We start from the raw sequence: 26,012 nt of genomic DNA on the forward strand, positions 1-26,012 counted from the left end.
AGCAGACCACAGGCCAGACCAGTTTGTTGAAATTCCGCTGATCGCAAATGATGATGGCATCGGCATGTAATCGTTGAAAACATGGAAGGTACCGATATTCGTGACTGGATCTTGTTGGAATTAGCGTTGAACTGATGTTTGTTCGACTAAGATTGGCCCTTCAGTCTGTAGCAGACGGTGTTTGGGTGGCATATTTCGTGCATCGTATAAATTCTCCCATCGTTGATGACACGTCTGACCAGTATAAAACATCTCAGGTATTACGACGATAACTACTCGAAATGTAAAAGTATTTACCTTCCCAAAATGTATGATGCTTGTTTAGGCAGTTGTCTAATGCGGATTACATGGAGAGATTGCGGAAACAGCGTGATGGAAGATACCAACACTGGAATAACGTCTTCCGATTCGACAACATATGTGACAGCGGTAATAGGCTGCAACGGACTGGCCTGGGTAACGGGAGGAAGACATTTGGTCGCTGGATGGGCTAGGTAGTAGGCCACTGCGCCGCTATAACGGCGTGCAGGTAGGTACTGACTAGAGAGTCTCCGAGTGCGTGGGCTGGGTGCGGATGGTTGGACACCGTCCATTACAACTCTCACGGGTCGGCCCGATGACTCATGAGCAGAGCAGCTGCATCCCGCCGCCATATTGGTGTGCTGCTGCCTAGACCGCTGGAACCATCCCTGTTGTCACACGCTTTCTCGGGTAGTCTGCACCCCTGTCCCAGCGCTCCTCCTCCCAGCATCAAATCTGCATGGTGACCGGGCGGAGGTCGCCGCCTCCCGTGTTTGCGTGTTTCCGCCTGATGGGCTGCTATCGATCGCCCATCGAGCGTGTCTGACGCCGTGTGAAGCGCAGAGTGGTGGTTCCGTGAGCGGAACGGAATTAGCCTCTGACTGCCCGCGACGCCCATCTTCCGGCTGCCGCGACTGCAGCGCGGTGGTGCCAAGCCCGCTCATATCCAAAACGTATTGAGCTCGCCCGTCTGTCCGACAGACATCTCTTCCCAGCTGACCGACCAGTATCGTTTCCTCTTACCGGTCCTTTACTCTGACGACCTCACTGTGTCCTTTCTGAATTCTAAGCGCCTATCCAACAGGGTCTTACCCCTCAGCTGGCCGAAGCGCTCCAACCTGACTAGCTGAATCCCCGTACTACTGTTAACGCCAGACCCCTTGAGACCCTAATTTTTCGCGATTACTTTTAAATGCGTGAAGGAATTTCAACCAAGCTCAGGACATGGCCGTTTCAAGACAGGCCGAAACTTTTACAATTTAGATATTTTATCGCCATTTCAATATTTCAGGCACTTGTCATTGACTCGTAATGTTAAATTTCGAGCAAGATTTTCATCCGGTGTGTAGAGGCTATCACCAGTCAGTCTGTGATACGTTATGACGTCACAGCTAAGCCCCGCCTCTGTGGTCTTGGCCTGCGGCGGTTTCGGGCCGGCGCGCGGTCACTCTCGCTGTGGCGGGGAGCGGGGACGGGCGACGGTCGAGCGGTGCCGAAAGCCGGCGGAGTTGTGCGTAGCGTCTTGGCTGACAGTGCCCAGAGAGCGACATGATGACTAAGGAGTCATAAATGCTCAATGCGCATTGCTTCTACAATGCTGATATGTTCGCTGATATATTTTTTTTTATAAGCTGCATATGACGGGCAGATGGCATATAACTGACATAAGGTTAGGAAATATTCACCTGTATTTAAAGCCTATGGCGTTGCAGATAATGCGATAATGGGATGTCGGATGTCACCAAGTAGCTGCCGATTTGTACATCGCTATGCAACCATCGAACAACGCAATAATAAGTTAATTGCCTGAGCTTCACATCATACGGCTCGCTCGTATTTCAAACAGATACCCTACATCGAAAATCGTATTTGTTAGGAATCGTTAACGTTTGTTCGAAGCACGACTGAATAGTAGGTTGAGGAGTGATGGTCCTCTTGGTCCTATATACAAGAGTCAACAAGAGCCTAACATTTACTTGACCGTCTGCTGCAATTGACTCATAGCACGTGAAGCGTCAGCGAAATTCATAGTCCTTCACAGATGGCAGGGGTGTCGTTTGTACAGAGGTCGCTGATGGGCACGGGTCAATGCCGCAGTCGTGGGCGGAGCCTAATGTCATATGACGTAGAAAGCCTCTATCCAGGATGGAAAAACAGTTAACATTACGAGTCAATGACAAGTGCCTGAAATATTGAAATGGCGATAAAATATCTAAATTGTAAAAGTTTCGGCCTGTCTTGAAACGGCCAAGTCCTGAGCTTGGTTGAAATTCCTCCACGCATTTAAAAATAATCGCGAAAAATTAGGGTCTCAAGGGATCTGGCGTTAACAGTAGATTCCGGCGACGACTGGCTGGAAGCCCTGCTCCCTACGGTCGGAATATATTGAGCCCCGGAAATCTGGGATCACCAGCGCGAGCCGCCGAATCTGCCGGCTTCGTGCGGCCATTAACATCACAGGCGCGCAAACTTAGCCAATTATCCGTGTCGCGGTTTCAGCGGGAGGGTTTTTGCGCTGCTTTCTGGGCTACGTGCCAGGTTAATTGAGTGTTTTACTTATGCCCCGCTGTTTTTACTGAGGGCTAAGTTTCGCCGCTCTGACGGCGTCTATAGCTGCAGAAATGGCGCAGCGATCCAGGCTGGATCTGGATATTGTAGGCCATATTGTGATTCTCAGTACATAGTGGGAATCATATTGTTAATTCAAAGGGCCTGACTCGAAGTTTCTGTCATCATGTCCGCTTCTCTTCAAAAATTATACTCAAGGAGCGATTTATACTTCCGACAGCTAATGCGCTTCCTAATGCCTAAATAACCGAACATCGGCATACCACACAGTCTTTCGCCAAATGATTTGGCGCTTGGAGGGAGGGGAGGCGCAGTGCAGCAGTCCAGCATATGTCACCGCTGCAAACACGTGTCGAAACAGACAACTCAGGACATTAAACATGCGGGCCGAAATCAAAGATGCAGGCGGATGGGCGCGGCGCCGTCGCAGACACTATTGACCTGCATGGCGTAAGGAGCGAGTCTGTCTTGCCGACGAGTAGGTTATATGGTGAGACGCCGCGCGCCGCGAACCCCGTCGGTGGGAGCGCGCTGTCTCGTATTTCGGGCTCGGATGTCTTGCTGGCTGATCACAGACTGCCGCTGGGTTGCTGGGCTAGCTGAACCGACGAGCGGCCACGTCGGCACGAGCCGTCTCACTCACAGCTCAGGTGCAGATCAGTTTGAACTGATTGAGACAATGCCGCTCAGTCAGTCGGCACGGTGCAGGTCGGATAGACGAGATATTGCAGTTCGATCTGGATAGGAAGTGCAGAGCTTTGCAGGGCCAGCTCGCCCGGAACGTGCCAACAAAAGATTTTCTTTTCCTTTTCAAAAATATATTTTTAATTCTCTTATATAGAACAATTTCTTTGCTGCTCGTATGTTTTAATTTGTATGAAAATCTCCAAATTCTTGCACGCTTTAGCTGCATTTAGAAGTCCGGTAGTGCATGCAATGCATCATATATTTTGTAGCTCCCTCTTGCTTTAGGTCAGCTACGAAAATGTTTTGAAAATCGCGCTTATACCATGCCTAATCTGCTCGTGTGTAGCTCGCTGCCCTCCTCTCTGTAGCTGTGACGATGTCGCCGACTGTTCTGACCTGGGAGTGCCTGCGGCCGACGGTGGTCCCCTCGGTCCGCACACCCTAATTACGGCAGCACTCGGCTCCCTCCCGGCTGACATGCCGTCACCCCTAATAGCAGGCAGCGCCGCCCGGCCGTCCACCGTATTTGCCCAGCGCACACGCCCAATGGACCGCGATTCGGCGACGGCGGCGGCGGCGCGCGGCGACGACCGGCGCGGTGCTCGGCAGTGCGGACCGGTCTGCCGGGCGGAGCGGAGCGAGGTGAGGTGCTCTGTGGCGAGCAGTGGCGGACGAGCGAGACTGGCGCTGAACGAGTGTAGGAGGTGTTGGTCGTGTGACGGTGCCGCAAGAGTACTACGACGGTAGAATAGAAGAAGAGGAGGTGTCGGAATAGGGGTAGCACTCAAGTGACAGGCACTTGTCAAAGGAGTGTCCGGACAACTGTCAGGAGATTATTCCGACAACTGTCAGGACTGTGTGGACAACTGTCAGAAGCTTATTCAGACAGTTGTCAGTAGTGTGTGAACAGCTGTCAGAAAGGTGCCCGGACATTATCTGAAGAATATCTAGACGGCTGTTTGAGGAGTGTTCTGCCGTGAGGGCGGGGGTCATACGTGCCGCGGCTGCGGGCGCCGCTGCAGCCCAGTGAGTGGTTTGAGCTGGTGGCGCGCGACGCTCCCCGTGTCCGGGTGAGGTGTACCGAGTGGCCGATGGCCATGTGACGGACCAGGCGGTGCCATGGCCGCCAGGACGCGCCTGTCTCTGGCGCTGCTCGTGACAGTCTCCACGGTACTCTCAGCAGTATCGGCCAACGTCTTCGGCGGAGTTCCCGTGTTCGACGAGCATGGTGAGAACCGCTGACCGGCAGCACAGCCCGGGCAGCTACCTCAGCGACTTCCCTCTGTCCCGTGGGTGTCCGCCATCGACAATAATGTCGAAATTTTGTCATTCTTTTTATATTTAAGTTCGATATCGAATTTTGCGCGCGGGGAAGGCAAAGAGTTGGACGAATTTAGTCAACTCTAGGTATGTAAGAAACCACCGACCATCTGAAGTTTTTTTTTTACGCCAGAGGTTTCACAATCCTGCTGAATATTGATAAACATTGGACACATAAACGTGCAATTGAGTAAGTTTTGAACAATTCACTAATTCAGTGCGGATCCAAACCAGTGCAGTCCAGTGCAGTCCAAACCGAACACTGCCCGGTTTGAACACTCCATCAATAAGTTTTGAACAACTTAAAACATATTTTACAGATGGCACAAGCCATCTGTTAGATCCTGTCACCAGTCAATATTGGAATTTAGGACAGATAGTCGTCTATATACCGAATCATTTAATTGTTTATGGTCTACACATGTGGGAATCCACATTTTGCAGCAGTTGTGGAAAGCTGCCTGTGACAGCGAATATGTGAACTGTGAACTCCGCTCCAGAACGTCGACTCAGCGTATTCGCAGCGTTTTTGTGGATTACCGGTCTGGTGGACTCTTCTGGGGGCCCTGTTCGGTGGACCCTTCTGATGGGTATGGTTGTCGTCCGACACTGGTATTGGCTGGTCTGGAGTTTGATGGTCGGTTTGGTCTTTGGTAGCTACTAGCTTCAGAGCCTGTAGCACATGCATTGCTAAGCACACATGTATAACAAGTACCCATGTAGTCCTTTCGTAGTGGACCGGACTGAGCTACAACCGATGTCATGTCATGACCCATGACACGATCTACTAACTATGGATCACGCTCAAATAATTAAACGCTCTTATTTGGAACGAGGAAGTAATAATTCATCACTCTCTTTCTCACTCACTACGGACGCTTCCTGACATAAACTAATTTGTTTTCCGTTTTGCCTACCATGAAAAATGTTCAACCTCATTAGTCAGACCGAGGCCTCTAAGAAGAACGTTTCCATATCGGCGTCATTTACAGCGCTGTAGATTTATGCATATCTGCTCCGATTGAGACGCTCTCCCATTTCATCCATCACGGTGGTGAAGTCTTCGAGCCGGCTGGGTCTGTTGTTGAAGCCTCTGACAGGCTCCCCGCTGGCTTTCAGGGCTGGCCCAGTATCCTAATTAATGACTAGCGGAGCGGAGCCAGTCGTTGATCGGGCCACTGAACCATGTGTGTGTCTGAGGACGTCCGTCGCGGAGCTCTGGCTCACTGACTCGGCGCTGGAGGTGGTCGCGACTGTGCCACAAGACGCCCCTGGACGCCCCGTTGGACGCCCCTGGACGCCCATGGACGCCCGATGGGACATCCCTCTGTTGGACGGGCTATCTAGCACCATCAGCAGACCGCCGCCGGCCCGAACCAGGTCGGCTGGTCCGGGCCACTGTTGGCATGCGAGCCAGCTCGCTGCCAGCAGAGGCGATAGTGATCGCAGCATACAGTCGGCCTCTGAGGCCCGCATCACGGTCACGGCCTACCTCTGAGGCCCGCATCACGGCCACGGCCAGCTTCTGAGGTCCGTATCATGGCCCTTATAGCCAGCCCCTGAGGCCTGTATCACGGCCACGGCCAGTCTCTGAGGCCAGCATCACGGTCACGGCCAGTCTCTGAGGCCCGCATCACGGTAACGGCCAGTCTCTGAGGCCTGTATCACGGCCACGGCCAGTCTCTGAGGCCAGCATCACGGCCAGTCTCAGGCTCTCACTTTGACCACAGCCAGCATCTGAGGCGTATCACGCTCAGGAGTCAACCTGAGGTCCGCACCACGGCCACAGCAAACGCCTCTGACGCCCATCACATTCGATCTTTGAGGTCAGTATTGGGGTCATAGTCATAGTAAGGCCTGCAACACATGTCCACATCCAAACTGAGGCTAAGCTCAAGGACAGAAACCAGCGTGTCACAGTCACAGCCAGCCTGAGGTCATGGTCATGGTCAGAAGGCAGGATCACCTCTATAGCCCTTCTAATGCCAGGATCATGACCACGCCCGGTCCCTGACGCCTGTATCATGGTCACGTCTCACCTCTCATGAAGCCCGGATCAGGTGCGAGCAGTGTCGGTGGTGTCAGCAGCGGCGCGCGTGGCTCGCCTGCTGATCAGTATCAATTGTCAGAGCGGCGCGCAGCACCGACCGTGTATAGGTGCAGTGGGCTGTCCGTGTACCGGCGCGGGGCTGCTGAGCCGTGCGAGATGACACCCCTGACGTCAGGGCTTCTCCGATGTCCATGGTTGGTCATTTGAGACTGGAGGGACCCTCAGACCTGACTCGGCTGAGTCCATGGCGCTGGTCATTGAGATATTCAGGGTCTAACTAGGTACTTTGCACTATGATATTACTGCGAGTCAGGTCAGATTTCACAGGCCCACTGCACTCTCACATGGTGCCACAGTTTGATCCCACGACTGTGGCATGGCAGTCTTTCGCGGCGGACTGCGTCACCAGATCCCTGCAGTCATTCGCACATTGCGAAATTATGTCGTCTTTGTTACAGAACATTTATGTGTTCATGGATAACGACAAGTCGTCCTCATGCTTGTTTGGTCGACTCAAATACGCAAATACCTGTTACCTGTATTTGTATAGCTGGTCACTGGACTCCTGTCTGATGGATAGGTGGCGTTCCAAAGTCATTACCTAACGGACACATGCCTGTCGGACGGGTTCCCGACAGTGGCCTGTCCACTGTGTGCACGGGTTACGGCGTACCAGAGCACCCGCCACGCCCGCTTTGGACATACACGAGCGACATTTTACCTTCGTGCAATATAAAAAGGTACACGGGGACCAATTCGGAGCCGGTGCTGAGCCGTAACACGCGAGGCCGCGGTGCGGGCGGTATTAGCGGGGGACCGGGGAGGGAGGGGCGAGTCACCGGGCCGGCGACGCCACCTTGACGAGCTCGTTAAACGTGGGCGTTTAACATTCCTGTTTGGCAGCAATGTGATCACTCCACTGCGAGGGGCGGGGATTATTAACTGCCGACGACCGCCGGCCAGCCGCTAAATCCACAATCCGCACACGAGTCGTACAATAGGTGTGAACTCAATCCATTATGTCGTGGTTCGCCAGCGTTGGAGCGGGCTGAAGGCTGCTAGCGTGTGGTTGACCGCCATCGTGCAGGGGCGCTGTTCGCACGATGCTGTGCCTGCAGTGTCCACTGCACAGTGCACTTGACGCAGTGGTGCACGGCGCCGAGTGCAGTGCCGACCGGCGCAGCGGCCGACCCACTGCGCGGCCATCAGCGGGCGAATGGCCACGCACCGTGACGCCGCTGGCCGCTCACTGCCGGCACGTGCAGCCGGTGACCCTGCAGTGCAGTGACCCGGCTCCGGAACAGGCTGCTCGGCTGCTGTCTTATGCATTAGGAAGCTGACACTGTTATGGCAATGTGTGATAAACATTTCGGAAACGTTGTCAGTTTCCTGATATTATCCGAATGTGTGCCATTGACTTCCCGGTATTCCGATGGCAGATGGGCCGAAACCCTCCGACCATTCCCCTGTTCTGAGCGGTCGGGGCTGCCAGCAGGCCGGACGGCCGCCCGCCGTCCACCCTCACGACGGCAGTAACCACAACGCTGATTGGATTAACAATGTCTACGTCAACGGTATTTGAGGACGGCTTGCGGTGGAGATACTTGCAAATATGATGGATTGGACAATAGCTCAGCAGTATTCACGCTAGTCATCACTAGGGGCTGAGCAGCACATCAGACATTGACAAATCCTTGATAATTGATTGGAATAATTGTCAGACGAATTGGACGCTACAATGTAAGCCGTTCGTCACAGCCCTGATAGTGGCCCAATGTGGTGGATCCGATGACTATTTTTCTTGACGTGATTGCAGAGAACAGCGAAGGAGTTGTGTGCATTCCGTGAGTCCACGTACGCTCCAAGTCCATAGCGGAAATCTGATCCGCATTTGCTCGACGGATCTGATGGCCGCGTGTTTGCGGAGTCTGCGGGCTGTGGAGCATCCTCTGCTCAGATGGCTGTGCTGTGATAGTTGTGTGCTCCGGGCCCGCCGGAGCGGAGCCGGAGCGATGGCGATGGCTGATTAGCGGGCCCCAGGTAGCTGCTGGATTGACGTCAGCTGTCCAGCACGTCAGAGCGCCGTGAACTGACAGCCTCTCCGCTCGGCTGACAGCGTGGGAGGCCGACTGCCGCAGCTCAGCCGGTCTGTCAGTCGGAGGTGGTGCAGTCACCACTGACGGCAGGCTGGTGCAGTCACCACTGACGGCAGGCTGGTGCAGTCACCACTGGCGGCAGGCTGGTGCAGTCATCACTGCCAGCACCCGCGCGCGACTCTTGGTTCACTGACGTGACGCCACGCTTCGTCGTTACTCATTCCTGTTCCGGGAAAGGACAGAATCGGGTCTGCACTTCACGCCAGTTTAATTATATAAGGTATCATAGCGCTGGCGGCTTTGTGGAAAACATTTTCTAATTGCCTTGGCTGAATTCAGCCGCGCGCCAGCCCACACAGTGGTGTTCATGCCTTTTGAGTAGCTCGCGCGGAATGGCAGTGGGTTATGGCCAGCACACCGCTCCCTAAGTGCCGCTGTCGGTCTTCATTGCATATTTATGGGCTTAATGTGCCCAAAATGCGGCCGGTGGGTGCTCAGTGTTAATGTGCGTTCCATTTGGAAATTTCCAAGTTTTGGCCAAGTATAACGCAATATTGATGTGGCTCCGAAAGAGGTTCATAATTGGAGAGGGGCTGTCGGCAGGGACGGGAGCCAGCCGATCCAGATGCGGCTGGAAGACACTGCGCTGTAAGACAGGCCGCTGGGCGTGTTTGAAAACTCAAAACAGTACAGCACGTTTAAAAGAGCCTATGTTTCCCTGACAGCCGCCTAATCGTCTGAGAAATCAGCTGCTGTCTGTCAGAGGCACCTCACAGAGCGCAGCGATGCACTGGGAGCTCTGCCATCTGTTCGTGGGAAAATCGCACGCAGCACAGCCTCCCGATACAATCAAACAGCTGTCAAGGTAAATCAAAACACGTATTGAAATATTTTTGCGTGCTGTCACAGCCTTTAGAGCTGTCCGCTGGAGAGTTGAATCTAGACATTATCTTGTAATTTCCTTGGCAAGTCGTTAAAAAGTGACCACTGGCCAGTGGCCACTGTGGCCAAGCATGCCTCGATTGCCCTGCCGCAGTGCCGTGTGACGGTTGTCGGAAGTTACCCGGAAGCGACACTCGAGTCGGCTCAGTCCGACACTATGTTCTGTCGATAGTTTCACAGCTATGAGCGCCTGCCACTGCTGCGAATAGAGTTCCTGAACTGCTGATGGTGCACCGTGCACCACGTGACCCTCTGTCGGCTGAGTGGTCCCCTGTGGTACAAACCACTAGCAGTGCTCACTGGTCACTGGTCAGCAGCAGTAGCTATAGCGAAGTCCCATTACACATGTCCGACAGGCTTCCGCCAATGGAGCATAGCCAATAGCCATCGGCCAAGCATGAAACGCTGTAGAGTCGAGCTGTCTCACCAGGAAAAGGGTGACACCGGACGGAACTATGAACTGCCGATTAATGTTTTTCGGTAATACTACGCCATTCGCATGCTCATTTACACATGTTTGGTGTAAACAAATTGTTGATTATTGTCAACACGCTTTTATCAGTTCTTGCAAGAATCAGTTCTTCATAATAGCAAGAAGAGATTTTCAAGATTGAAAACTTGATTTGTGAATGTATGTGCTGACAGCAGTAGCTATACTATCGGTGTAATCACGCATAATGTCCTTCTGATGTGTTACATATCCCATAATTGTGTGACGCCCATTGTTTTACGTAAACTGGTGGGCGCTGTTGACTGTTACTGGCCGCTGAGTCGTCTCCGAGCCCTCTCCGACCGTCCACCTCTCGCCGCTCGGTACCGAGCTGGTGGCCCGCACTGAAAACTTTTTTACCATTTCCTGAAGGGTAAACCCGCCATAGCATGGTAGCTTGACACACAGACGTTTTTTACCACCTTCCAGATGGTAAATTTTACTCTTTCATGAAGAGTAAACTCGCCAGGGAGGGGTAACATGACACACAGACGGTTTTTACCATCTTCTGAATGGTAAACTCTTTTGATTTACTCTTGTCTAGAGTGTAACATTTTTTGGGTTACACTCTTTGAAAGGGTAAATCTTTAACGGAACCCTTTTTTAGGGAGTAACGCATCATCTACTCTGTGCTTTACCCTCCTACAGAGAGTATATTCTTATGGCCTACCCTTTGTCTCATGGTAATGCTTACTCTTTCCTTTAGTGTAAACCCCCCAGAGGATGGTAACAGACCCACAGACGCTTCCTTCAGAAGCTTCACGAAGCTTCTGTTAACCGGAGCTCACCAACTAAAAAAAAAATGCTTCAAGAGCAACAATGTAGGTATATTTGGCTTCCGTACAAACAATACGAGGGGCACACCAACCATGAACATTGTGAGACTCTTCACTTATTCATACAAATTTATACAAAGCGTTCAGCAATGCACAAGCGGTAAATAAACACCACGATACAACTTGAATGCAATTTGAATATGAATACAAGACATTCAGCGCCCTCATATTGGATTAGGCAGAGCGCACAATATTTGAAGTGAGCGACGGCGTTCCTGGGTGGTCGCCCGTCTGCGTGAGATAATGAGACTGGATCACTACAGTGCAAGGCTTTTTCAAAGTCACCAACAAAATGCATAAACTTGTAGCATCACAACAAAATTAATGTACGTACTCACAACACTAGGCCACGTGGCCGTGCACGGGGTCCTGTTAACCAGGTCAAATTAGCACCACTCAACGGCACGCAATGCTCTAGCACATCGGTACTTACAATAAAATGTCCACAGAGGCTCTATAGGCGATGAACAACACACAAGCACAATCACCAACGGCCACGCCGCGCGGCACCGACACTGCTCACATCCGCTCTCGGAGACCAACGGCCGAAAACTGACAGATGCGCGCGGCCTTCAAACCGCAAACGGCCGATCTCGTTTCTGATTGGCTGATTGTTTCCATTTCAAATATCATCTTCACGAGGGTAAACAAATCCACGCATGAAACGACTATCTGTACCCGAGTCACGATACCCAGGAGGAAAGAGTTTTCATGATGTTCTGGATCGCGAGAGTAATATTGATATTTACATGGTAATAATACTCTTCGCTGGCGAATAAGTTCATATTAACCACGTACCGTTACTATGCACATAATGGTAGCAGCGAGTTACCCTTTCAATATACTATTATCTTGCGGGTTTGATGAAAATGAACTCTCCAGGAGGTAGTAAAAAAGTTTTGAGTGCGTCACTGCAGCAGAGATTGTCGTATTTGTGACTACCTGTCACTTAGCTCCGGCGCCGGCATTGCTGATACGGTCAGCACGAGCCAGCGATCCGTGTCGAGCTGTCCGAACGAGCTGGTCCCCAGGCATCGTCTGATAGCAAGGTAGTGGTGGTCCCTAACCTGCCGGGTATAGTCGAAGGTGGATGCGGGTATCAAGTGCTGCTCCGCTGCCTGATGTCGGCAGTCACGACCAGTCGGCCGGTTGATGGCAATGCGGGTCAACCATCCGACAGTATTTTTACCTGTCGACAGGCCTGGCCCATATCACATGACTCAGGAAAGTCGGCGCCCATTGATGTCGGATTAGGCTGATGGGTTTCGGTGGCATGCTTACGGTTGGGTTGTAAGTTTTATCAGCTCGGTGCCTACCGTGGGGCGTCTCCCGGCGCCCTGTCCATCAACCCTGCTTGCTGAGGTCTCTGTCCGGCGATCTGTAGTGCTGTAACGTACGATCCGTAAAGTGGGCTGTTTGTGGATGGCGGAACAACTTTTTACTTAACCCCGCCGTGTTGACTTTAACGACAAAACTCTCTAATCCTGCGGTGGCAGCAAAAGGTTCGTGTCGATCTAGTATCGGCAGGCCAGGCTTTCAGGAGAAGTCTGTGAGGGCATCAATATTTCACCGGTCGGGTGTGGGTTGGAGCGCCCTCGAGCAGACGGTGGGTGGACGTTGGTCGAGTTCCGCGCTCTGTCGCGGTGCGCCCTAAAACGCCCACACCGTGGTCACGTCCTGCCCACCGCCGCCGCATTACCGGCGTAGATTTTATAGCCGGCTCGCCGATCTACCGATAGCACCAGGGCCTTGGCGGCCAATTGGTACAGCCAACCTATGGCCAGCACCAATTGGCTTTGGTGATTTCAGTCATGTACTGATGAATTTAAGCTTCCTGGCTTGGCTATTTCATTGCTTTCAAAGCATTTCCGCTTGTGATGCTCGTGATGCAGCACGTGCGCAGTGGAATGATTGTGTCGTTTAATGCTGGAGCGTCGTCCAGCGTTGGCGGTTGTCTGGCTTGTGCTGGACGTTCCGATTTCTGCTTTAGTTTTCTGTCTCCTATTCTATATTTGTACGCATTTGGCTCCACATAAAATAGAAATGTTTCATCATAATCATTACCTCCTGTTTCCCCTTCCCACCCGTGTCCCTGTGCCAGAGAATGAGACAGCGGCTTCTAATCAGACTTACCGAATCCACTTCTTGTTAGAGAAGAAAACAACGGCACCTTGCATCCAACTCATCCGCCGTTGTCTCCGTAAAAAGGTGCCCCGTTTCCGCCCGCTGCCTCTGGCCCGACCGTCGCGTCGCCGCGCTCACCGTAACAAGCACCGACGTCTCCGAAACAGCGCCGCTTTCGGCTTCCCAGGGAGGAGACGGGGACGCTCGCCCCGCAACTCCCCGTCAGTCCAATTTCCCTCCGCCGCTCCTGACGAGTAGAAGATGCCCCGGTCTGGCACGGGCCCTCAGCGCACGGAGCGAACTTTTAGCAACCCCTCGGCGCACCGGCTGCTCCCCTGCTATTGGATTTCACGCCTGTCATAAGTTGGTTAGCTCTCGATTGTGCTATCATTAGGGCCGTCTGATGGCGGACAGGCGGAGGGTGTGAATATGGAGGTGCTGGGCGTGCCGGGTAAACTGTCTGAGCGCCCGCTGTCCGTCTGCCATTGTCGCTCAGACATTCCTCCGCCTGATAAAAGGGAGGGTGTTAGTCTACGGCCTGCCTTCCGTGTCTGACTCGGGTTCTCTGAATAACCGGGTCTATAAGCAGGCTCGTGCGGTTCTCAGTTTTGTCGACTGTGCATACAAAGAGTGGGTGGCCGGTTGGTGACGCCAGCGATGTATGCCCGATCTGACGAGGGCATCTGTCACCTGACCGGTGACATCTGTCACCTGCACTGACACGCGTCGGCAGTCACGGATGACACGCGTCGGCACCCGGCTGTGACGGTGGTGACCCTTGCGGAGAGGCTGCCTGTCAGCAGCCGACAGCCGCTATCATCACCCCAGTGACGGCCGAGCTGACGGCTGAGCTTGGTGACCATTGCGTGAGCCAGCTCCCCCGTCCCCATGCGCCGCTGAACTGCGCGCTGACGTCCACTGATGGAGGTTCATGAAGGCACTGCGGCGATCTGTTGATCACTGATGGACCAAAAGGGTCGACGGCTGTTGTCTGCCAATTAGTGTTGACAACCGAGCCGAAGGATGTCCATTGTCCATTAGTCATTGGTGTTCAGTTTGCGCTCCAGACACGCATGGTCCATGCTGGATCGGGCGGAGTCCTGGAGCAGACATGAACTGTGGGACGCTGGGGCATGTTAGTGCTGGGGCATTGTGAGGACATTACCGTGGCGGCACCGGAAAACGGCATCGTGGCCTCGAGCCAGAGCAAGTACCGGCACTGTGTGTCTCGCTAGATCTCCGCGCCCGCTTCACAGCCCCTCTGGCAGGCGTCATTTGCGCCAACGGCCCGAGATAAACGGCACGCCATCGCTGCCAGCTGACGCCATTCAAATCGGCCCGCGCCACGTATCATCACGTGCGCCTGCCACGGACAGACACGTGCCGCCGCGGCTGCTGATAAAGAGCCGATCCCAGCGAGGCACGAAGGCGAGACGCCACCGGAATAAGACCGTCTGTTGAACGCTGATTGGTGGGGCGCCGCTGACGCCGACAGGTCTGCCAATTTACCGGGATATTTATGCAGAATGCTTCCATGAAACTGACTGGTTTTCAGGTAGGTATTCTGTGGTCTGATAGAAGAGAACAGAGAAATGCAAATTATGCTTAGGTATCGGCAACGGACTGATTTTCCAACCGACTACTTGGCTCCTGAAGTGTGAGCTCCTGCATGGACTGCTTTTCCACTCATTTGAGCATTCGTGCGTTTACTTACATTGATATTTATTGAAAGTAAGTTAACGTTGAACATGCAGAGACTGCTTTTCAAATAAAAGGTTCCTGAGCGGCTGCAGTCACGGTCTTCTGAGGAAGGAGATGAGAGCAATCATAAGAATACGCTCGAATTCGAGACGTTTGAAGTGATGCCAACTCTTATAACGTGTACGTATAAATTGACCGTCATTCTCACCCCTTGATTTTTCATTTATCTAATTTGCGATCATCAGCGCGTCTGTCTGTGGAACTTTCCTTGTTTCTTTATGGACAGTATGAGACGATCAGTTGTCATTGCTGCTCAAACCACATTGCTCCCGGAGTGGACGCCAGTGGCCACCCGGACAGCACGTGAGCGGCACATGTATGTAGACGCAGCCCTTTTTGGTCTGCGGGCAAGCACAATTTCCTTTGTTTGAGTAGTCACCACTGGCCGATGTTTTTAGTAAAAGCATTAGCTGCATTATACTTATTTCACAAGAAAGGCATCGCGTCGGTTCGGGACAGACATGTCAACTGGTGATGGATGGTGACAGCAGCGGCCGTAAAAACGGCTCCGCAGAATGGCGGCTATGCGGTGTCGCCGCCGCGCTGCGCCGGTCGCCGTGTGCCCTGGGTGCGCCGAGACGGGGACACCGTCACCGTCCGGGGCGCGTGACAGGGAAAAAGCGAGCGCACTATACCATGCGGGCTGGCACGACAGCCAACGTTAATGCTGCTCAGACTGCATTTTGTTTTTAACTGAGGTAAAACGCAAACTACATGAAAATCGTTTTCAATATAAAATCCTGGCTTAACTACTATAGACCGTTGACAGTACCATAAAACTGCATGTGATTGGTACTCAGCGGTATGGATTTAGTTTGACTTTGCATTCAGAAATGGAACCGTGCCACGCGAGCCGGGAAAGCCCTTTGTCGAGCTGAAAACCTCAGATCTGTTATGCATTTTATGTCGGGGTTCTGAGGCAGCTAATGCTGTGAACTTCAAAGCCACCGTAGTGTGTTTCAGGCTCCGGGGATTGCCCAGCTGTGAGTTCTGTGCTTGAAGGTGGTGTTTGCTGTTCTGTGATTGTGATCAATGGCAGTGTTTGTGGGCAGTGTCAGCGAGTAAAGTGGAGTGTATTTGTAGCTGTGGTGTGGCACTGTTAGTTATCTGCCAGGCTCGGTAACCATCTTATTTTGAACTGGATGTCTTGATGTATTTTGAACTTGATGTCTTATCTGCATATCCTTTCATTGTGATATAGGGTGGAATACAAGGTGGATAAGTGGCCAATATGTTCATCTTTACATGAACGTCGACTAGTAGTTACATGTTAAGACTTCTTTTCAGGTGGCTTATGAATATTAATTGCTTTATTAGAATACCATGATTTAGTTGCTGGTGTTTCTCATAAATCACGGCGGGCATGACACTGGTATGTGAAGCAGTGCCGCAAAATGGCGGCGGCAGCGCCGGCGGTGGAGACCGCTCTGCGACTTACTCTGCCCTCCTGCTGGGTATATGGTGTCTCCTTATAGCACAGTGTGCTTGTCCGTCAGCACCGTATGTTCTTCCACAGCACAGTGTGCCTCCCTGACAGCACAGTGTATCTCTCAGTAGCACAGTGTGCTATAGCCTGTGAGCGCTGCATACTGCACCACGGTGGGGCGGTTGGGAGTGACGCTGTGCTGCCTCTAAGGCCACATTCCGTCGTGATTTAACAACATCGACTACGCTTGGAAACTCTCCTTTCTCGTTACGTGAATTACCACTATGCTACAGATCACTCAGACATCACCATTATTCTGATCACCGGTTCCGGTTCAGCCTGTTGCACTTCCGGTTCCGGCGATACTCCCCGCTCTGCTCTGCCTCCCTCTGTGCTCTGGCGCGCTGCCTGGCCTCCTCCGATAACTTCATCAGGCCGCCGCCGGCCGGCCGGCCGCGTCGGCCACCGGATAATTAATTTCAATCAGGCGTCTTTTTATCTGGCTAATTGATGAGGTTAGCGCCTCGAACGGACACTGCTGGACTGGGTAGCGCGCAGCCTGGTCTGACTGGGCTGGGTACCGTTTGGAGTTCTGTGCTATATGGAGAACGCGGCAAGGCTGTCTTTTGAGTGAATATCGTTGATGTATGCCTGAAGGCTTGCATGTCGGTCTCTATGGCTGGTCGGTCGTAGTAAGACACCACCAAACTCGGCGAATAAACTATCTATGTGACTGCGCTAGCTTTGTTATGCAGTGACCGTGCTGGTCCGTCTGAAGTGACCGGGCTTGTCCGTTTGTAGAGCCTGCGCTGGTTCGTCTGTATGCACATAGAGACTCTGAACGCCAGTCCGTCTGTAGAACCCATGCTGGCCTTAATATGCTAGCCTACATCGGAAGAGTCTGTCCGACTCGTCTGAGATTCTGCAGAGTCTGAGTGCTGAGGTACCCGACCTCTCTCTCCGGCTCTGCTGTGCGCTCTGCAGGGCTTCCCCGGGGACTGGCGGCGCACACGCGCTTTCAGCGCAATGACAAAACAAAGGGAGACACGGGACGATGAAAAGGAATAAACAGATCCACGCACCTAAATAAACAAAGCTTCAAGGAGTTGTGGGCCACGAGGGGCAATGAGAAAGCAGAAGCAAAACAAAGAAACGCTGCAATGAATATGGTGATGGTCTTGTTGGCACACAATATATTTTTGTTAAATTAATTTGATAAACTGTGATCAAAATAATTTTCGAATTAAATACTTGGTTATTTAATAATGATAGGCCTGTGTAGGCCAACATCATTTTTTTCTACATCACTTCTCCACACCCTGCACTGCATGTCTGGTGTGATAGTGATGCCAGCGTTTGCATTGTGCAAAGTATATCATTAGCTTTATATATGAAAGTATGGCGCTTTTGGTAGGGATAATGAGATGCTTCTGCATCCCGGCGCGACCAGCTGTTCCGGTGGTGTTGCGCCCGTCAGCCGCTCGTGCCCTGTGCCCCACCATTAATCAGACTCCTCCCTCAGGGACTCGTCTCCCGGCGCCATCAGTGACGCTTAATCAGGCTAGTTCAACGCCGCCATTAATTGTCCGGGAATTGCTGTCACTGTGGAATCAGAAATGGGACTGCTCATCCACACCGTGGGCTGCGTTCAACTGTATTTCAACATTATAGATGTCTCTCAGTGGCACGCTCTTGTCATAATAGCCGTTTTCACTACGGGCTATCCGGCGAGTGCACCTAATTTGAACAAATCTGCGCATAATCTCTTTAACAGCAAATATCTTTATTTTATGAATTTATTTCAGTGTTATAATCTTTGATACTCTCTGATAATATGACAAAGCAGGCATATAAGCAAACAGTGCAACCCTAGCTGATAGCTACTAAGCGACACACTGAACCTAATTTAACCAAATCTGCACCTAATCTGCACCAGATGTGCACAAATGTGTACCAGATGGCCGTCGTGAAAACGGCTAATATCGAGCTGGTCGAGTCGTCATGGTTTGGAATGAGACGAATTTATTATTCATTTGTGTGAGCTCATTGGAAGCTATAACTATTTCGCTTTTGGTAGGCTCAGTCCTCGGTAGATCAAGCCCCAAGACCGAATCATCATTCAAGGGCATCAGTCCTTTGGAGACGCTTTCCTTGATTGCTGCTTTCCCTTGGGCAGCTCCCCTTTCACTATAGACGGCCTTTGCGCCATGCGGCCCTCCGGTACAGTCTACCTTCAGGCGCTCACCACTGCTGCCATCTATGGGCGGAAACGTCAGGCCCATGGTCCTTGCAGTAGCAGCAGCAGCAGGAGCGGGATAAATGCTGCCCCATGTCCAGTTTCTAGTCAATGTTTATTATTCACGTTATTCATCAAATATCCTTATTCGAAATGCACGAGCGCCTCCTGTTGATCATCTGCTGCTCTGCCACTGCCGCTGGCGTAGGGTCAGCGGTCACTTGCCAATCCTCTCAATGTCCATGTCGAGCCGCCACTCGGCACCGGCGGCAGGTCAGCCGGCCGGGTGCTGGGTCGGTGCCCCGAGCTGTGCGCTGTCAGTTGGGACCGCCTCTCCTCGCAGGGATCGACCGGCTGCTCGAGTCGAGACGAGATGGATGCTGTTTGCTTCCGGCCCGAGGCGAGAATCAATCGAGCGGCGGTAATAAATTACGGCCGGCCGAACCTGCAGCGGCTGGAGTGGTGCGCCGGCACTCTGTCCCTCCTCCTGTTCCCGATACACGCGTCTGTCTCTCTCTCTCTCTCTCTCTCTCTCTCTCTCTCTCTCTCTCTCTCTCTCTCTCTCTCTCTCTCTCTCTCTCTCTCTCTCTCTCTTTCTCTCTCTCTTTCCCTTGAGAAACGCGCACCGCTCCCTCTCTGTCCCCTTTTCGATACACGCAGCCGATCTGCACCTTCATTGTGCCTCCCTCTGTGAGTAAAAGTCAAGTTCAGCGGTGTCCTTTGTGGCGTGATCTACAATGCAGCGGGTGGGTGTGATGGTCATACGATACTTGCACTGTGATTCTGTATGCTTAACGCGGTCGCGACCTGCAGCGACCGTTATCCGGAGGTCTGTCGGTATACGAGTACCATTGCCCTGTTCTTCCGACCAGCTCGCCGATCAATGACAGATTACAGTCGCCTGACGGAAGTCGGCGACCTGTGTGACAGCTCGTCACAGGGGCGATATGGGCTGATTGACGTGGCGGGCGGCCGTGTGCGTGCTCCGTCTGACGGGTACAGGTCCCTGATACCCTGCCGCCGACCGCGCCGCCGCGCCGCGACCGATTTACGAGCTGGTTGCATTGGCGAACTTCCTAGGCGGAGCGCCATTCCGACACCTCTTTAGTGGCGCGTCCCTGCGGGCGCTTTTTATCGTCCACTTAGGAGTGGTTTTGAGCGGCCGGCCCGCCGTCTGTGACAGTTGATGTGCTATATAAAACGGACGTAGTGGGAACACGGCCTAGTGCAGCCGGCAGTTTTCGCTAATTCCAGCCGGGCGCGACTATTGAGCGGACATGACACGTTGGCGTGGCGGGGGCCGGGGACACGACACGTCAGGCCTTAGGCTTTGGACAGTGGACGGGACATGATGCCGTTAGGCTGCGGACATGAACGGTGGACTATGGACAAAGTGCCACAAGACTCGACTGCGGACATTGGACTGTGAAGTAGCCCACCGGCCACACCTGTGACCGCTCCACTGCTGAGGGCCGCCCTGTAACTACTCAGCCCGATTGGCAGGCGGGCGTGCATAACAGACGAGTACGGTGTGAGCAATGAGCGCCTTCGTCCCGCCTGAGGCACTGCCGGCCTGAAATGGGCGGCCACTTCAAAGAGGAACATATCCCACCGGTGCAGCCTCGGGAACCCATCCCTGTCACGTACTCAGGCGATGCTTTAATCGCCATTAGTGCTAAGCGACATGCTTAGGAAATGTTCATTGTCCATGTATAAAGCATGTTGGATTTTTAGAATTTGATACCTAGACATGGAATGCACTGTCCAGTCATAACACTTACATTGTTTAAAACAAAGAACAATAGATGTAGGCTCATATTACTGAACAAGTGATTAGGCCATTCCACCGGCACTTGCCATCGCCGTTGCTGGTCTATCGTTAACTCGCGAGTTTCTCGACCGGGCCGTGGTATACAGGGTGTCCCATAAGTTCGTTCTCACCTTTTATTTGCATGTAAAACATAGTACATTGCGTTTTGATATGTTTATAACCCCTCAATGTGCTCCCCATTTCATAGGCAAACACGTGAATACATGCTGCGACATGCCAACCGGCATGTTTGGCAGCATAGCAGGCTTGAAGTTAGCCCAGACTGACTTGGCATGCGCCGTGAGCTCCTCAATGCTGGAACACCGCTTCGCTTCGACGAGCCTCGATTTCAATATTCCCAACACATTTTTATGAAATTTGGATCCGATGAGTTGCTTGGGATGTGATCTTGCCACACACGCCTATCACAGTCTCCTGGCACTGCTTATATGCTTTGCTTGACCTCTGCACTGATGCACTGTCTTGCTTGAAGATGGGCCTACGACCTCCCGGATGCCATTTTCTTCTAAAAAAAATGTGGTCATACTTGCGGTTCGAGTTAAGCTAGAAAGCTGAAACTCCTCCTAGATCTTCTTGGAGAAGCATTCTGCGTCCCAAGACTGTTTCTGGAGCATCAATCTCAACGTGATCAGTATCTGGACGCATATTACTCCACATTACCGTGACCCTGGCCTTTTGCATAGGAATAAAGCTGGATGACACAAAGGCCTTTTCCGTCGCCCATATGGGACCGTTTTGGGGTTTGGACGGGTGTTTTATCTCGAGCACGGACTAGGTAGTCCAGATGACCACATTGATGTTATCGGCCCTCCAGTTTTTTTAGCCTCAGGTATAACGAAACACATGTTTGGCCATTTTAAGACGTTCTTGACTGTTTTGAGCCCTCCAGTAAGTAGAGCTTAAGTGACCTTGAGTTAGGTACCACGAAATGATACTCTTAGACAGCTGGTAATGCATCCTGAAAAGCCTGTTTACCAACTTTCTAACGCTAAGACCTTTTTGACGGCCATTTTGGCGCCACACAGTTTTGGCCACATGGCTCACTCGTGAAAGCTGACAAAAAAAGAGCATAAACTTGCAGCGATTGACTCCCGACAAATCATCGGCGTCACTTGTTGACTGTGCGTCCAGTGAGCGACAGACATTGGCTACATACTGGATGGCCTCAATCACCCTCAACCGTCGTGAATGGCCCAGTGCGGTCTAAATACCGAGACGTTCCCGTATCAGAGACCTCTATGTTGCGGCGTAAGCCGTCTCCAAAGGAAGTGAACTCTCTGGCAAAAAATATTTTGTCTAGACGAATTATTTACCGTGGAGCACATTCACAGTTGCCATGGCAACCCCAAAAGCTCAGCTACAAAATAAATTAAGCGTGGCTTTAAATAAGAGAGCCTCTAAAAGAAAAATTTAGGTGAGAAGGAACTTATGGGACACCCTGTAGTCATGAAACCTGGCTTCTCGGGCAGTCCTTGGTACTGGCGACTCAGCTGGTCCGTGGTACTAACAATGTCCATTTCGTTAACAACAGGCAGCATCTGCGCCCGACCGGCCAGCTAACCTAATCGTTATGTCATGTATACCGGCCTGCCAGGCTGGGCCAGCCCGGTCTGCTCGTGCACCATGCAGTCGTGCAGTGAGCTGGGCACTGGTCGACTGAACCCAGCCGCCCTGCAGGCACTGTGAACGGAAAGGAGTCATTATCCCCGCCGCTACATCATCGTTAGACACCATACTGAAACACTAGGTGATAATTTGGTGGGATCAACATGACATACGAGCTGCACATGCTCGCATCCGTCCGCAGGCGGCCCAAAACTCATCAATCGTACCCAATGCCCGTGAAGGCAATGACCGCAGAGGCGATCGGCTATTGAAGAAGCCATCGAATGGCTCTGGGACAGCAGTTAAGCCATGTAAACTTACATCTTTCCAAACGCTATGCCGCTTAGAAATCTTCATATTCAGTATATTTATAACAAAAGTTCACTCGGCCCGCGATTGGGTAAAGTGCTGGCCCATTCGTGCATAGTAAAACCATCGCACGGTGCATTAGCCTCGGCCAATCTATTGACGCTGGCGCCGCGCGCCGCCCGGCTTCCGCGAAACACACCGGCTCGCTGCAATTAGCTCGCTCAGACGCCTCGCTCGCCGAAATCACCTTATCGCTGAATAAGCGGCTCCTTCCGGCCACAGTAGCCTGATCCGTGCTACTCGCGACCGCAGTTATGCGGCTCGGCACTCGGCGGCCTGACGGCTACATCGCACCTAATGTGAGAGAGTTATGCACGCACGCGGCTGCTGGAACACATCTGGGCTCGGGTGTCGGGTGGTTTTCACACCGCCTGGTCGACTCTTACGACTGTCACCTCGCGTGGTCTGCACTCACCTTGCCTGGTCGGTCAGCTCCTCCTAAGGGGTGGGCTGTCATTCTATACCTGATCTACCCCATCCCTCCCATTGCTCTCCGCCTATGTTCCTGCGCCGGCCGGGCGGCTCCGGTCCGCGCCCACCTTGTACCGTCGACTCTGCCATTAGCCGCTGTCTGAAGTGGCACGCGACAAATGGCCGGTCGCCCGGGACGCCCCAAACGCGCACCCATTATCTCCCGAATATGCTAACGAGCGAAGCAACCGCAGAAAATTATGCACTTAGCTGTTGTCCGCGTGTCAGAATTTGCATACAGGAGAGGTGGGTGGCGAGCTGCCAGATTTAGTGTCAGGCCTCAGTGGTCAGGGACAATGGGAGTTCAGTCACACGGCAATCAGCGGCACTCCGAGGTGGCACCGAAAGGGATGTGAGATCTGGAAGACGACTGCGGAGCGACAGCTGCGCTGGGGGACAACCTTGTCGCGATTCAGCCACCGCCACTCGGCCGGGTTTAGTACAATGCCGAGCGGCGCCTGCCCGTCCGGCCGAGGTGCGCGGCAGAAACAGGTCCGCGGCGACTCGGCGAGGGCCATCTGAAGCGGCGCGTGTGTGCTGTTTGTGCGCCACAAGCACCACCTGGAGAGCCGTACGTGACTTCGGTCCGCCCAGGAGACGCGCAGTCCGACCGTCTGAAATTCACCGACACACGGCCGTGCGCGATCCACAGTCCAAAGCGCCCGATCCGTGTGTGACCTGAATGCGATGATGCGGCTGTTGGAGTGTAAGGCGATTGCCTAATGTCTGTTACGGCAGAAAAAGGAAACTTCTGATAGAACGAGCACCCATCACATCAAGAGTGGGGCACTCAGGGAGATCACCTCCCTGGAGTCTAGTCTAGTTGGTCAAATCCGACAGCCTTTTTCCCAGCTTGTTTGTCTGTGTTTTGGGCGCGCCACTTCTTTAAAGCAGCTGGAACATCGAGCCACAAAGGCCGGCGGCCTGCTCCGTGGCGCCCAGACGCCGACGCCGCCCTCTCCCGGTCATAATTTCAGCGCCGACGCTCGTGAGACGCCTACTGACGCAGGTCTGGTACGGGTCTCGCGGGAGGGGGAGGGGAGAAGTGTGCGGACACCGCGCTTGTTGCTCCTCCCTGATGCGCCAGCTGGGAGGTTGGGCAATGGCTAAGTCACGGGACGGAGTGTGCATTAGATTTGCTTGCAGGGAACAGAGCCTCAAAGTCAATATTAGCACCGCTACCTGCGCCCAGCTGTAGATGCTGTTGCACTGATCAGCATTGCAAGAAAAAGAATAAAGAGTGGTGGTAAGTTTCCATACGCAGGCTTATGAAAAGACTGACCTATAGGTTATTGAGCTACAATTTACGGTTTAACAGGACCTTTTTAATGTCCTGGGATGAAAGGATAAGAGGAAAACACCGGCCGCAAAACAGCTGAGCCCGGCTCTTGGACAGGACCGTCTCGCCGCGTAGAATAGGTCACCCAGCCGTGCAAACGGCCATTCCGGATAGTTATGCTCTTAATTAGTGCTGTCCTCACCAGCAACCCAGTGGGAATGTCCCGTGGGCGATTACCATCCGGAAATAAGGATGGTGATCGATAATTGTATCGGAAGTCCTGAACACGAAAAAGGTCTCGAATGTTGTCCCTGTTTTTATTGACGCAGGCTTTACTTTGTTTCTCTTTGTGATTCTTCTGGTTCGTCTTTTTTGCTTCGGCTATTTTCTAATGAATTGAGCTGATTGTCCCTACCATCCACTTATTTATTTATGAATTTGGGAGGGATTCTAAGAAAGTTTTCATGCTATCAACCAAGGGAAGTGCGTTAGGAGTTAGGATGCATTTGTGCATCGCTGACAATAGCGCCACTATATCACTGCCCGCACCACAGCCGTCACAGCCCCCTCAACACCACCATAAGCGCTCGAACGTGGACAAGAACCGGGCCTGTGACGAAGCTGCACAAATACAACAAAGCCTCGCCCGTGTTAGACAGAGGGTGGCACAAAAACTCTGCACCACCGGTGGCCGCGGGCGGCGCAAATACGCTGATTGGTCTGTCAGCCTGCCGAGAGGGGCGGACCGCTCCCCAGCAAAGACCGGTCCGTGTGCTTTGTCTAAGGTCTGCCCGACTTGAGCACTGGGTGGGGAGGAATAGAGAAAGAAAGGGAAGGGGAAGAAAAAAGAAAGAGATAAGAAAGAAACAGAGAGATAGAGAGACAGAGAGGGAGGGAGGGAGGGAGAGAGAGAGAGAGAGAGAGAGAGAGAGAGAGAAGATGTAAAAATAGAAAAAAGGAAAATAGGAATGAGAAAGAGATGAAGGCGAGAGGGAACATGAGCCATGAGGCTTCATGATCTTCATCCCGACACTTGTTGAGGTTCTCACCATTCACCATGGCTGTGTCACGAAGAGGCCGGTCGCCCCAGCTGGGAACGTTGCTCTCCACCACGGCTGTCACTCTCTCCCTTGTCTCTCTGTCAGTCGGAGTGTCGCCCCGTCTCGTCCCCTGTGAGACAAACTGGGTGCCCTCGAGTGTTTGCTGGTCGCTGGAGGGCGGCCGCCAGCAGCGTTCATTACCTCCGCCGCCCTGTGTCGTGCCGCCTACCGAGCCGCTCTGAAGTGACGCCGACGGCTCTCTCAGGTCCACATATTGCTCGGTTCGAAGTAAACAAGTTGACTGGCGGGCAGACGGTGAGGTCCCCTCGGCTCGTCGAGCCGTTCAGTGCCGACTGCTGGGAGCCCCAGGGGGGAGTCGGTTGGGTTCGCTTCCAGCGGCGTGTCTCCATGTTGGACGGGACAGCCGCCGCTGTGAGCCTGTGAGGCTGCCAGCGGACGGCTCTCTACTGACACACCTGTCTGATAATGAGAGACTCGGTCACGTTGTATCCACTTTCATTGTTTTCCGTTGGACTACCATCGTAAGTTGCAAACAAGAACTTTTTGTCGCACGTAAAGTCTATTAAAAATATGTTCGCTATATCTTTGGAGACATCATAAATCATCATTAGGTAATTCAACTTTGAATGAATCAAATTTTATTAGTGATTCATGACAGCACAAAGTCTAATCACAAATTATACGCAAAACTGTGTTGTGACACATGGCTGGTTTATGCTTGTAACCCTCAAGATCATCGAATAACGGTTGCCTTTACCTCCCGTTTTATGGCAGACTTCAGGAGGACGTGGTCTTTCTAATTTGTTTGCTTGCTATCTGTTGTCAGACCGGTAATACGT

At 52.6% G+C, this 26,012-nt stretch overlaps 1 protein-coding gene across 4 annotated transcripts in view; it reads left to right on the top strand.

The window, feature by feature from the left end:
• Positions 1 to 26,012, top strand: part of LOC122386840 (inactive tyrosine-protein kinase transmembrane receptor ROR1-like) — a 115,865-nt gene that overhangs the window by 81,371 nt on the left and 8,482 nt on the right. The window contains exon 1 of one of the 4 annotated variants that reach the window (XM_043376500.1): positions 3,819 to 4,504. The exons of 2 other annotated variants lie outside the window; for them this stretch is intronic. In XM_043376500.1, coding sequence (XP_043232435.1) covers positions 4,396 to 4,504 — 109 coding nt within the window. In that variant the 5' untranslated portion in view covers positions 3,819 to 4,395. Of the gene's footprint in view, positions 1 to 3,818; positions 4,505 to 26,012 lie in introns of those variants that run through there. One more of the 4 variants, XM_043376499.1, reaches the window with a different exon arrangement.

Source organism: Amphibalanus amphitrite, unplaced genomic scaffold (genome assembly GCF_019059575.1).
Source record: "Amphibalanus amphitrite isolate SeventyFive unplaced genomic scaffold, NRLGWU_Aamphi_draft 000264F_arrow, whole genome shotgun sequence".
Classification (NCBI taxonomy): Eukaryota; Metazoa; Arthropoda; class Thecostraca; order Balanomorpha; family Balanidae; genus Amphibalanus; species Amphibalanus amphitrite.